Source organism: Bos javanicus, chromosome 4 (assembly GCF_032452875.1).
Source record: "Bos javanicus breed banteng chromosome 4, ARS-OSU_banteng_1.0, whole genome shotgun sequence".
NCBI lineage: Eukaryota > Metazoa > Chordata > Mammalia > Artiodactyla > Bovidae > Bos > Bos javanicus.
This window is the reverse complement of record NC_083871.1, coordinates 45,320,147-45,332,787: the sequence shown is the minus strand read 5'-3', so window position 1 is coordinate 45,332,787 and position 12,641 is coordinate 45,320,147. Positions and strand designations below refer to the sequence as shown.

Here is a 12,641-nt window from a genome sequence, read left to right as displayed (position 1 = left end):
AAATGGGAGTAGAATAACAGCAATAGCAATACATTGTCAGAATAGTATGCTGTTTCTCATCTGGCACTTTTTCTAATTAATTAGCCACAAAATCATGATAGTGTAGGTGTTGAACTCTGCGAGGTGGTATTCTAAAGTTTAAAAATCTAAATAGAGAAAATATTATTAAATGTTTCAAAACATAATGCAAAATGCCTAAGAAAAGTCTCAATTCTACAATCACACCAGAAATTGTTGATTTATAGCTATCAGTTGATAATAGGCAGGTAATATGAGTCATTTAGGAATTGTTAATGTATATTTGGAATCTGTAATAAGAACTTGATGTTATTTGTCCAAAAAAGGTACAGTGCTGGTTAAGTTTTGATGACTGCCTGCCTTGTGTCAACACTAAGTGCTAGGAATACAGAGATGAGAAATGTAGCCAAGCCCTCAAGAAACTAGCAAGTGAGCCAGAAAAGTGAACAGTTGCAGTAGAATCACTGATGCTGTGGGAGTACCTGACATGGTTCCTGGCATATGGCAGGTACTCCAAAATTATCTATTAGTTAAATGGATAGATGGATGGATGAGTTAAAATAGGAAGTTTCTGGAAATACAGAGACTTAGCAGACTGCAAAATGGAGGAGGTGGGAAATTTCAGCTAGAACAGAGTGTGCAACTATGTGAAAATACAGGAAAGTGCAAATGAGAATGGAAATGTTGGAAATTTGAGTTTAGAGCCAAGATAAGGTTGATTCTAATGAGCTTTATGTGATACACTAAGTCACTGAGATATTAATCCAACAGCAATGAGTCATGGAAGATGTTTAACCCATTGAATGTGAGAATCAGACCTGTGTTTTAGAAGGATCATTCTATTGACTTAACAGGAGGAAAAACTATTTATAAAACCTTTACTGTGTTCCAGGCTTCTTTTTAGGCTATGAAAATAGCTAGGAATAGAGACAAAGAAAGAACAAAAGAGAACAGATAGAACAAAAAGGACAAATGCCTTGAAGTAGGAGTGTGCTTGGAAAAGTTCAAGAAACCACAAGGACGCCACTGTGACTAAAGCAAAGTGAGGAAGGGGAGACTGGTAGGGAAAAAAAAAGATCAGACTTTGACTTTTGCTCTACATAAAACGGGCTTCCCTGGTGGCTCAGATAATAAAGAATCTGCCTACAATGCAGGAAACTTGGGTTTCATCCCTGGTTCGGGAAGAGCCCCTGGAAAAGGGAATGGCTACCTGCTCCAGTATTCTTGCCTGGAGAATTCCATGGACAGAGGAGCCTGGTATGTTACAGTCCATAGGGTCAGATATGACTGAGCAACTAACACTGTACCTACACTACATAATACATAAAATAGCTAGCAGAAGAGTGACATACTTTGACTTAGACATTTAAAAAATCACACAGGTAACTGGTAGTACACTGGCAGAGTCAAAGGCAGAGATAAAAAGACTGCCAGGCAATTATTTCAGTGATCCCAGTAATAGATAATGGGAACTTGGACCTGTGAGACAGTGGAAGAGGCAGAGAGAGGTGTTCAGATTGCTGAGTGTATTTTGAGTAAAGTGACAATGCTAGAGAAGTCATCAAAGTAAGAAATGAGGAGGCCAGACTAAGGCATAGCCTGGGACTATAAGTAGATGGTTCTGAAAGATGTTAAAGGTGCAGTCAACAGGTTTGGGTAACCTATTGGGTGATAGAATGAATTCTAGAATGACTCCCACATTTCTGGCTCAAGTCACTGAAATCAGAAATTCAGGAATAGGAAGATTTGTTTTAGGGTGGTGGATGATGAGAAGACTTGGACCTGTGGATTTAGGGATGCCTGTGGATTGCTAAGGGTTTCCCAGGTGGTTCAGTGGTAAAAGAATCCACCTGCCAAGACAGGAGATGCAGATTCGATCCCTGGGTCAGAAGGATCCCCTGGAGGAGGAGATGGCAACCCATTCCAGCATTTTTGCCTGGGAAATCCCATGGACAGTGGAGCCTGGCAAGCTACAGTCCATGGGGTTGCAAAGAGTCAAACATGACTGAGCACACATGCTCATGGATTGCTGAAATACAAACACACAAGAAGCAGTTATGTACATTGTTCAGAGAGCCTGAGAGTATCTGGGAGTCATAAGGATTTAGAAGGAATCTGAAATTATGATTGTGAATGAGATTAGCGAGCTTGTATGGAGTAAAAAGGTAAGAAAGCCAAGAATTGAATTCTAGAAAACATCAGCAGTTAAGAAGCAGGCTAAATGGTCCATAACGAATAAAATCACAAACTTGTCACAGAACTGAAAGCTCCATTGACTTACCTACTTTTGCCATAAATCTAAGACAGAAAGCTAACTATGTGTGCCCAGTGTGACTCCTCTCACCACAGGCCAGCCAAAGGCTATGCTAACTAAGTAATATAATAAAAGCGTTTGTGTTACAAGAGGTGATCTTGCATCTTAGAGGGTCAGGTCTTTGTTTTCTTGACATTTAACTATGTAAACTTGGATAAATGAATCACAGTAGAATTGCCACTAGCCATATTATAAATCCTTCTGAGAGATGCTTTCTAGCTCTGAGCATGGAATTAAGGAATATATGTGTTCTTCCCATTTTTGACAGACTGACTCAAGCTACTTTACAATCACAAGGAGGAGCTGGTTGACCTCTTGAGCTCTGACCCAATTTTATTTGCCTAGGGACCTATCTTTCCTTCATCCTTTATTTTTTGGTCATGATTATGTTCTCTTGCGTTCTTCAATTTTTTCTATAAAATTTGACTATTCTTAGTTATAAAGCCTTATACAATCCTATGATGGCACCAACCAACAAATGAAATAACATATGAATAGATCATGTGATCTAAGACAGCATGTGATTAAATTTCAGGAAGAGTTTCACATTTACAACTTTTAAAAAATATAAACTAAAACAGTAATACAATCATTTATATATTTATTAATTTAGAAAGAAACTGTCAAAGCTTTAGTAGCATTCAGTGCTGTGTAAAACTGATTCATTTGAATCTAAGTGATTAAAAATGAACACATATAAATAGGAAATTCACAGTTTCTACATTTTGATTCAGTAGTACTACTCCTAGATATTGGTATACTTCCTTATAAAGATTAGAAGAGAAAACAGAAAAAAAATGGTTGTTCTAGGGGCTTCCCTGGTGGCTCAAGTGGTAAAGAATCTGCCTGCCAATTCTGGAGAAGGAAGTGGCAACTCACTCCAGTATTCTTGCCTGGGGAATTCCATGGACAGAGAAGCCTGGGGGGCTACAGTCCATGGAGTCGCAAAGAGCTGGATACAACCGAGTGACTAACATACACACACACCAGTGTAGGAGACACAGGTTCAATCCCTGATCCAGGAAGATCCACATGCCTCAGAGCAATTAATCCTGTGCAACAAAACTATTTAGCCTATGCTCTAGAGCCCAGAAGCCACAACTACTGAGCCCACATGTTACAACTACTGAAGCCTCCCTCCAGCCCATAGTCTGTGCTCCACAGTAAGAGAAGCCACTTCAGTGAGAAACCTGGGCACCATAACTACAGAGAAACCCCTGCTCGCCACAACTAGAGAAAAGCCCATGCAGCAACAAAGACCCAGCACAACCAAAAATAAATAAATTTATTTTTTTAATGGTTGTGCTATAGCATTGTGATATAGGTTGCATTTTTTACAATTTTTTGAATATTTTTAATCCTGTAATGACAATCATCTCCACAAGTGCATAGAAGAGCAATGGTTTATTTCTGGATTATATTGCTTATTCAATGCTGTGCCAGAAACTTAATTCTTTCATATAAGTTGGCAGTGATTTCTTACTGAGCTTTTGTAAGAAAACAGAATAAAGATGCCTGTCCCCCTAAAGCAGAGGACAGCTTCAGTGACCTTCATGTTCTAAAGAGGACAGCTCTCTATCATCTGCTTCCCTCTGTTTGTATCCTCAGTCTGGGAAAGGAAAAGAAAACAGTTTCTTGACTTCTCATCTTTTGTCCAAGACTCTGATCACATCTATGCTCTCTCTTCTCTCCTGTAATCTCAAGAAGTCCACAAAATGGGAAGCTGGTCCTGCTTTCTATTGAAAAGCCCCTATTGCTTTTACAGAGATTTCCAGACACTATGAAAAGATCTTGGTTGGAATTGAGCTGCATGTCTTATCATTGTAAATTTGTGCAAACTCAGTAGAAAGAAGCCTGACTGCTCTAGCACCTAATTTGTTAAGTGATGTCTTGAAACCAAAACCTGTGTAATTCTTTCTTTTTAACAGCTTAACATTGGGTGTGCCAATCAATTCAGCAGTGCTGCCCCAGTTCTTCTTCAGTACTCTCATGATGCTGGAATGTCCTGGTTTCTGGTGAAAGAAGGCTGTTACCCAGCTTCTGCAGGCAAGGGATGTGAAGGAAACTCCAGAGAACTGAGTGAACCCACCATGTATCACACGGGGGACTTTGAAGAATGGACAAGAATCACCATTGTTATTCCAAGGTCTCTTGCATCCAGGTAAAGTGCCCATTCTTACCATGTGCCATAGTTGCCATTTCTAAGGAGCATATATTTATCTCAATACCTTCATTTCATATATCTCAATAACCTAAAAGAATTCATAACCTCTAGCAGTATCTATCCAAGTAATGACTCTTGAGAAAATGACACACACATTTGTGAAAAAGTTTATTCACTTACTCATCCATTCATTCATTCAACAAATACTTATTGAGCCACCTACCTGTGCCAAGTTCTTCCTGGGCACTGGGATTACAGCATTAACCAGAAGATGTTTAAAAGCTAAGTGACTTATAAAGCATTATTGTAACAGACTTTCACTATGTGGTGATTTTTTTCTAACTTAATGCCTCCTTGAATAGACAATTTGAGATATCTCATCATTAAGATACATATTAATACAATAGAGAAAAAGATTTTAAATCAATTGACAGAAGCATGAGCTAAATGGATTAAGAACTTGAAGCAAATTAGTTTTTGTAATAAATCAACAAGTTTAACTCTTAGCTTCCTGGCAGCTAGGACAAAGTGTGAGAGGTCAGGAGATAGGGTCATTTGGTTCTCATTGTTGAATAAGATAAAAGAAAATATATACATTCTGATAAAAAAAATTAAGTGTACTTTTTTCTAAAATACATTTGTAGTGCCTATATGTATCTTTGTGTTGGGTGGAGTAGGTAACATCAAGATCAGTGTTTTAACTATATTTTTTTCAGAAGATGAAGCATTCAAGTGGACACTTTTTAATTGAATCCTAGAACATAATATTCAATTGTGACTCAGTCAAAGCATTTCTGTGCAGAACTGAGATGATATAATAGGTCTATTTGTACTGCTGGTGATGTAACTTAATATAGAGGTTGCTGCTGCTGCTGCTGCTAAGTCGCTTCAGTCGTGTCCAACTCTGTGTGACCCCATAGACGGCAGCCCACCAGGCTTCCCCGTTCCTGGGATTCTCCAGGCAAGAATACTGGAGTGGGTTGCCATTTCCTTCTCCAATGCATGAAAGTGAAAAGTGAAAGTGAAGTCGCTCAGTTGTGTCCAACTCTTAGTGAGCTACTCATTAATGCCATTCAACATTATTTCCAGCCTTACTTTCTTCCTAGAATATGGTAGGACTCTTTAAAGTTAGGCATTGCCTAATGAAATGTGAGTGGAAATGAAACATATGACTTTGAGTCCATGTGCGTTTTGCCATCATATCTATTTCATGAAAGCACCTTTTGTGATGAAGCTTACATCAGTCTGGGTCCTTGCATTTCTGCAATCAGCAGACTTTCTTACAACCTGTACTGGACATATAGCATAAGCCAGAAATAAACTTTTGTTGGGTTAACCCACTGAGACTGGGGGCTGCATGTTACATCAGCATAACATATCTCATCCTGACTGACAGAATGATAAAAGCTAAGAAACTATGGGGGTGGTTTATCTATAATGTTTGTAGAGACCATTCTGTATATAATCTTTCACCTAATTGATCACCAGATTTATATCTAGCTGGATATCCTGGTTGTGTTCTCTTCCTTCCTTGTTAATTAGTTATGCATACCTTCAAAAACTGCACCATAGATTTTGGTATACAGACTTCTCAGATAGGTAAGAAACTTGTATGGTCAGGATATATAAGTTTCTGTGGTAATCTACTAAACTTTGGAGCATAATCTTTAAATGCCAACTATTCCAAGAAAGAATTCATCAGTCATTGGATCTAAGATCAACTTATAAGTAATTTTTTGTCTTTACATGCCAGTGTACTTTGTTGTGTATCAGAGAGATTCAAATGACTTGGTTTGTGCCAGAGTTGATGAGTTGACCTTCTTTAGTGAAATTTAATAATTTGACTTGCATTCTGCTTTAGTTAGGATACAGGTCTAGCTACTATAAAAGCAAACTAAATCAAATGCTTAACAAGGCTTAAACAAGATAGAAATCCATTCTTTACTGCATAATAGTCCAAAGGTGAGCAGTTCAGAACTGACAGGAAATCTCTGCCATTCTGAACACACAACTTCTATCTCTGGATCCAAGGCAGCTATTCCAGACCTTGTTATACCTCTCAACCAGTGGAAGGAAAATGATCAGGAATGCATAGGTGCATTACTTTTTTTATATATAAATTTATTTATTTTAATTGGAGGATAATTACAATATTGTATTGGTTTTGCATTACTTTTTAAAAACTATCATTAGTCCTTTTTCATATCCCTCAGAGCCTAGGATAATATTTGTACAGTTACCTATTGCTGTGCAACATTCCTCTCCAAAACATAGTGGCTTAAGACAGCAGTGGCTTATTATTTCTCACGGTTTTATGGAATTGATTGGGTAGTTCTTCTGCTCATCTCTCCTTTATAGTGTAGCTTTTTTCAGTTGGTAGGTTGATTAGTGTCTGGGATTAGTAGGACCTTTATCTCTATGTGGTTTTCATCCCAGTATCCACCCCAGTATTCATAACAATATCCACAATTGGGTGGTTCCAGTGTTAGAAAAAAACAAAAGTAGAAGCTGCCAGGCTCTATCTTACTGCCACATCCTAGGAGTCAAAGCAAGTCACAAGGCAAGTCTAGATACAGAGAGTGAGAAAACAGACTCCTCTTTTTGATAGAAAGTGCAGAAAAATCTTATAGAAGATATACATAAGTAGGTGTGATCCATGTGAAAGTGAAAGTTATTCAGTTGGGTCCAACTCTTTGTGACCCCATGGACTATACAGCCCATGGAATTCTCTAGGCCAGAATACTGCAGTGGGTAGCCTATCCGTTCTCCAGAAGATCTTCCCAACCCAGGATTCAAACCAGGATCTCCTGCAATGCAGGCGGATTCTTTACCAACTGAGCTACCAGTCATTGTTATAACAACCTAATATAGTTTGTCCTAGCCCTATGATTCATATCTGTTCCCCATAAAAATACACTCACTTTCCTCCCAAGACCCTTAAAGACTTGTCCCATCATAGTATCAGGCTCTAAGTCATTTATCTCATATCAAGGTTCCCTGGATATGACTCACAGATCTAGGAACTGAAAAAAAAAAAAAAAGATTTATCTACCCCACCCCTACCCAACATACAACAATGAGATAAGATAAACATAATATAATAATAATATATATAACAACATAATAAACACTGCCCACTCAGGAAAATGAAAAGAATGGGAAGCACATAGCAAACACTGGTTCACCAGAATTCTGAAAGCCAGCAAGATAGCTGTTACAGCAATGTCCAGGATAAGAAAGTTTGACAGTTCTCCTGGTAAGTAGTTCCCTAATCTTTTGTTCTTCTCAGGTGTTTCTTCTACTCTATAGGCTTCATCCTCTGAGACATATTTCCTTTTCCATAAGGACATATCTGCCTTTGGAGCTAAATAGCCCTTTCATCCTGCTTATTGCCCATCTCAAACTGGGCATTGTAACATAGCAACCCTTGTAATCCTCACCCCCACCACTGCCCTTCTCTCCCCATGTTTTTCTGAAACTGTTCACTTCAGTTGCTCAGTTGTGTCTGACTCTTTGTGACACCATGGACTGCAGCACGCCAGGCCTCCCTGTCCATCACCAACTCCTAGAGTTTACTCAAACTCATGTCCATTAAGTCAGTGATGCCATCCAACCATCTCATCCTCTGTTATCCCCTTCTCCTCCCATCTTCAGTCTTTCCCAGCATGAGGGTCTTTTCAAATGAGTCAGTTCTTCACATCAGGTGGCCAAAGTATTGGAGTTTCAGCTTCAACATGAGTCTTTCCAATGAACACTCAGGACTGATTTCCTTTAGAATGGACTGGTTGGATCTTCTTGCAGTCCAAGGGACTCTCAAGAGTCTTCTCCAACACCACAGTTCAGAAGCATCAATTTTTCAGTGTTCAGCTTTCTTTATAGTCCAACTCTCATATCCATACATGACTACTGGAAAAAACATAGCCTTGACTAGATGGACTTTTGTTGGCAAATAATGTCTCTGCTTTTTAATATGCTGTCTAGGTTGGTCATAACTTTTCTTGCAAGAAGCAAGTGTCTTTTAATTTCATGGCTGCAGACACCATCTGCAGTGATTTTAGAGCCCAAGAAAATAAAGTCTGTCACGGTTTCCACTGTTTCCCCATATATTTGCCATTAAGTGATGGGACCAGATGTCATGATCTTAGTTTTCTGAATGTTGAGCTTTAAGCCAACTTTTCACTCTCCTCTTTCACCTTCATCAAGAGGCTCTTTAGTTCTTTTTCACTTTCTGCCATAAGGGTGGTGTCATCTGCATATCTGAGGTTATTGATATTTCTCCTGGCAATCTTGATTCCAGCTTGTGCTTCTTCCAGCCCAGCGTTTCTCATGATGTATTCTGCATATAACTTAAATAAGCAGGGTGACAATATACAGCTTTGACATACTCCCTTCCCGATTTGGAACCAGTCTGTTGTTCCATGTCCAGTTCTAACTGTTGCTTCCTGACCTGCATACAGGTTTCTCAAGAGGCAGGTCAGGTGGTCTGGTATTCCCATTTATTTAAGCATTTTCTATAGTTTGTCATGATCCACACAGTCAAAGGCTTTGGCATAGTCAATAAAGTAGAAATAGATGTTTTTCTGGAACTCTCTTGCTTTTTTGATAATCCAATAGATGTTGGCAATTTGATCTCTGGTTCCTCTGCCTTTTCTAAATCCAGTTTGAATATCTGGAAGTTCATGGTTCATGTACTGCTGAAGCCTGGCTTGGAGAATATTGAGCGTTACTTTACTAGTGTGTGAGATGAGTGCAATTGTGCAGTAGTTTGAGCATTCTTTGGCATTGCCTTTTCTGGGGATTGGAATGAAAACTAACCTTTTCTTCTGAAACTGTGGCCCAGCCTTATGTTTTCCAGATAGACAAGTGCAACATGTCATGAAGCTGGGGAGCATAAGGGGGTAAATCTTTGCTGCAGTGTCTAGAATATCAGGATATTGGAAGACATCGCTTTAAAAGTAGTCCATAGAATCAGGAGCCAAGGAACACAATGCTGGTGTGATACCCCAAAGCCAGATAATATAGAGTTGAATCTGAAACTGCAGTTTGTTTGATGCTAAGTAGAATCACCCAGTTGGTAAAGCCACATCCGAGAAATAAGAAAAGACTGTCCTTATTATTACAAAATGAGCCAATATTTTGAGGCTTCCAATTTATCAATATTTTCTTAGATCTCAGCTTTTGGAAGACAAAATCTTATTCATTAGGATTTGGCTTCCTGGTTTGTTTGAATACTATCCAACTTGCTCGGGATGGCATTTGTGATGGAGAGCTCTCTACTACAGAATAGTAAATATGTTATTGCTTCAACCCAAGCAAATGAGCTATTATTTGTTTCTTCTGCAGTATGTTAAACTCAGATATCTCCAAATGCAGTGTTGAAAAGCTGAGAATTGTAAGTGAAAATTGTTAAAATTTGGAACTATTTTGCCACAAACCAACATGCTTATTATAATAGTTACTAGAACATTTTTCTTTTACAAATAATTCTAAGCTGATTTTCTCAAAGGAACAGTTTGTGCTCATATTAATTCTCTTGGTTCTTGCCTACAGAGGAGGAACATTGGTGGTGGTAAATATGTGCTGATACCTCCCTGCTGACTCTCATCCCGAACCATACAGCCACTCATCCTGCTCTTGGCTCTCTATGCCAAATGCAGAAAGTCAGCATCTCTGGGAAGGGCTAGAAGCTCAGCTGCTTAATATTCTGCCCAGTGTCTCCTCCACCACCACACATCACAAGACAAAGCAGTGCACAGGTGCTTACCTTCCTGGTTTAAGTGGCAGATGCAACACCCCTGTGAAGTGTGGTGGGCTGAAGGACAGGGGTAGAAACTGGTTCTCCAGATCGCTCAGGCATCCTCTGAACAAAGATGACAATTGGAAAGGGAGTAAAGAGAGAGTGTGTTATCTTCTACTACCTTATCTGGAACATGCAGGATAAAGGGGAATTTTGCTTTCTGAGGGGCAGAAATTATAGATCCATGTTTCTCTGAGTTCTATTATAGAAACTTAAACAGAAAAGGCAAGTGTGACTTTAATTAAAAAAGACTTCTACCAGGGAATCAAAGTGTTTCTTTTTTATTATAGGTGTACAGCCTATCTTTTGGAAGGGGCACAGAGATCTTACCATTTTACTACAAACAATTGGCAAAAGATGCTTTTCACCAATTCCATTTATTTCCTTTGAAAGGAAAAATATCTTCACCAGTTAAATAATATTATGACTCTATTGGGAAGAATTTTCCTAAAGCCCATGGCTTTACAATTGTACTTTCTTTTTTCTTTTCATTTTTTGGTTTTGCTTTGTTTTGCTAATCTTCAATTCTGTTCTCTTTTGCCTTAATAAATAAGACCAATACATTTTGAGTTAACTTCAAAGGAAATAAAAGATGCATTTACCTTCCTTTTGACACATTGAAAAATGTGTTAAGGCTTGCATTAATAGAAATTAATCACTGAAAAACTTCTTAAACCTAGTAAACAACATTGTTGCCTACATTTGTAAATGTGCCAAATGTAGATAACTTAAAATAATGAAGAAGAAAGCCAGGGTTATGATTCAGTGTTGCCAAATTACCATAGTTATTTGAAGAGCCAGAAAGAAATGTACTCTGATACTGCTATATTATTTTCATAATAATAGAGGAGAAAAGGAACCATCTTTATCTACAATTATCTTTGATAGTCTTCATTAATCTTTAAGATTCTTTACTCTTCTTTACTTAGAGACTGAATTAACTCAAGAATCTATAAATAATGGCAGCATAATTAATTGGTATTTAGATAATCTAATCTATTGTCCCTCTTTAATGTTAGTAGAATTGAGAAGGAAGAGATGTTTTCTTGTTATGAAGTTATAGATGTAGGTGGGTTTCCATGTATTTGAAAGGAAACGAGATGTGTTGAAAGGATTGGAAATATTAGAAAGCAACTGGGAAAAGTTTTAGTTTGGCAGCCTCAAAATTTATGAGGAAAATAGGACTGGGCAGTAGCCCAGGCCACTCATGTTCCAGGGTTTTGAAGCACTGGGACCAGGTCCCTCTTTTGTTTGTTGGCAGTTACCAGTGTTCGTTGGCAGCCCAGCTGGTTGCTAAGTTTGTAGAAAAAGCATCTTGAAGACTTCAAGATGAAAAGTGAAGAAGGCAAGGAAGGCAACAGGTGAGAATAGAGCTGTCAGTACAAACTTGATTCTTTCCTACCAGAATCATGCAAATGGCAGAGCCATAGTCCCCTTATTTGTCCTAACAAAGTACATTCTATTTGATGGTTTCAAAGATTCCCAAATATCCTCTTAAAATATGCAAGAATAAAAAAAGCTATGTTTCTGGCCATCAGAATCTTCTTTATTTGAAATCCTCCTGATATTTAGACATTTATGCTGAAGAAAATATCAAGAAGTTTTGAGAAAGATTTGGGAGAGACACTTTTGAAGGTTAAGTGTCCAATCAAGTGAACGTGACTTCCAAATAAATATGTATCTCTTGAGTTTTTCTGAACTGTTCTGTATTTCAGTGCTTTGGTATGAGATATTGGTACAAGAAACACATGTGCTGTTTTTCCCAACAGTAAGACCAGATTCCGATGGATCCAGGAGAGCAGCTCCCAGAAGAATGTGCCTCCTTTTGCTTTGGATGGCGTATACATATCAGAGCCTTGTCCCAGTTACTGCAGTGGCCATGGGGACTGCGTTTCAGGGGTGTGTTTCTGTGACCTGGGGTACACCGGTAAGGCTGCAGACAAGTCTGATGATCTGTTTGTAAAATATTCATCTCTGAGTACTATATTTCATGTTACTTTTTCCAAGGAAATATATTCTTAAGTATTTATTCTTAAGTCCCAAAATTATAGAAATTTGTAACCTAGGCAAATGAGGCACTGAAATATTTTGTAGTTTTGAGCTGCCTAAGAAGGGAAAGCATGATAACACATATTTCATCCCTTAAGTATATTCATTTACTAATAATAGTGATAATAATTAACATTACTTGAATCCCTACTTCATGCCAAGCCCTACAGTAGGTGTTTTTTATTTCACCTCATTTAATTCACAGATAACCCTATAACATAGTACTGTCGTTGTCCCTGTTTACACTTGAGGAAACAGACACAAAGACACACAGTAACTGTCCCAAGGTCACACAGCTA

The 12,641-nt window shown here is 38.3% G+C and overlaps 1 protein-coding gene across 4 annotated transcripts in view; it reads left to right on the top strand.

Annotated features, from left to right (window-relative positions):
* The window catches only part of RELN (reelin), a 557,702-nt gene that overhangs the window by 437,720 nt on the left and 107,341 nt on the right, over positions 1 to 12,641 (top strand). For all 4 annotated transcript variants that reach the window (XM_061413895.1, XM_061413894.1, XM_061413897.1 and 1 more), the window contains 2 exons: positions 4,261 to 4,493; positions 12,063 to 12,220. In XM_061413895.1, the coding sequence (XP_061269879.1) occupies positions 4,261 to 4,493; positions 12,063 to 12,220 (391 nt within the window). The remainder of the gene's footprint in view (positions 1 to 4,260; positions 4,494 to 12,062; positions 12,221 to 12,641) is intronic.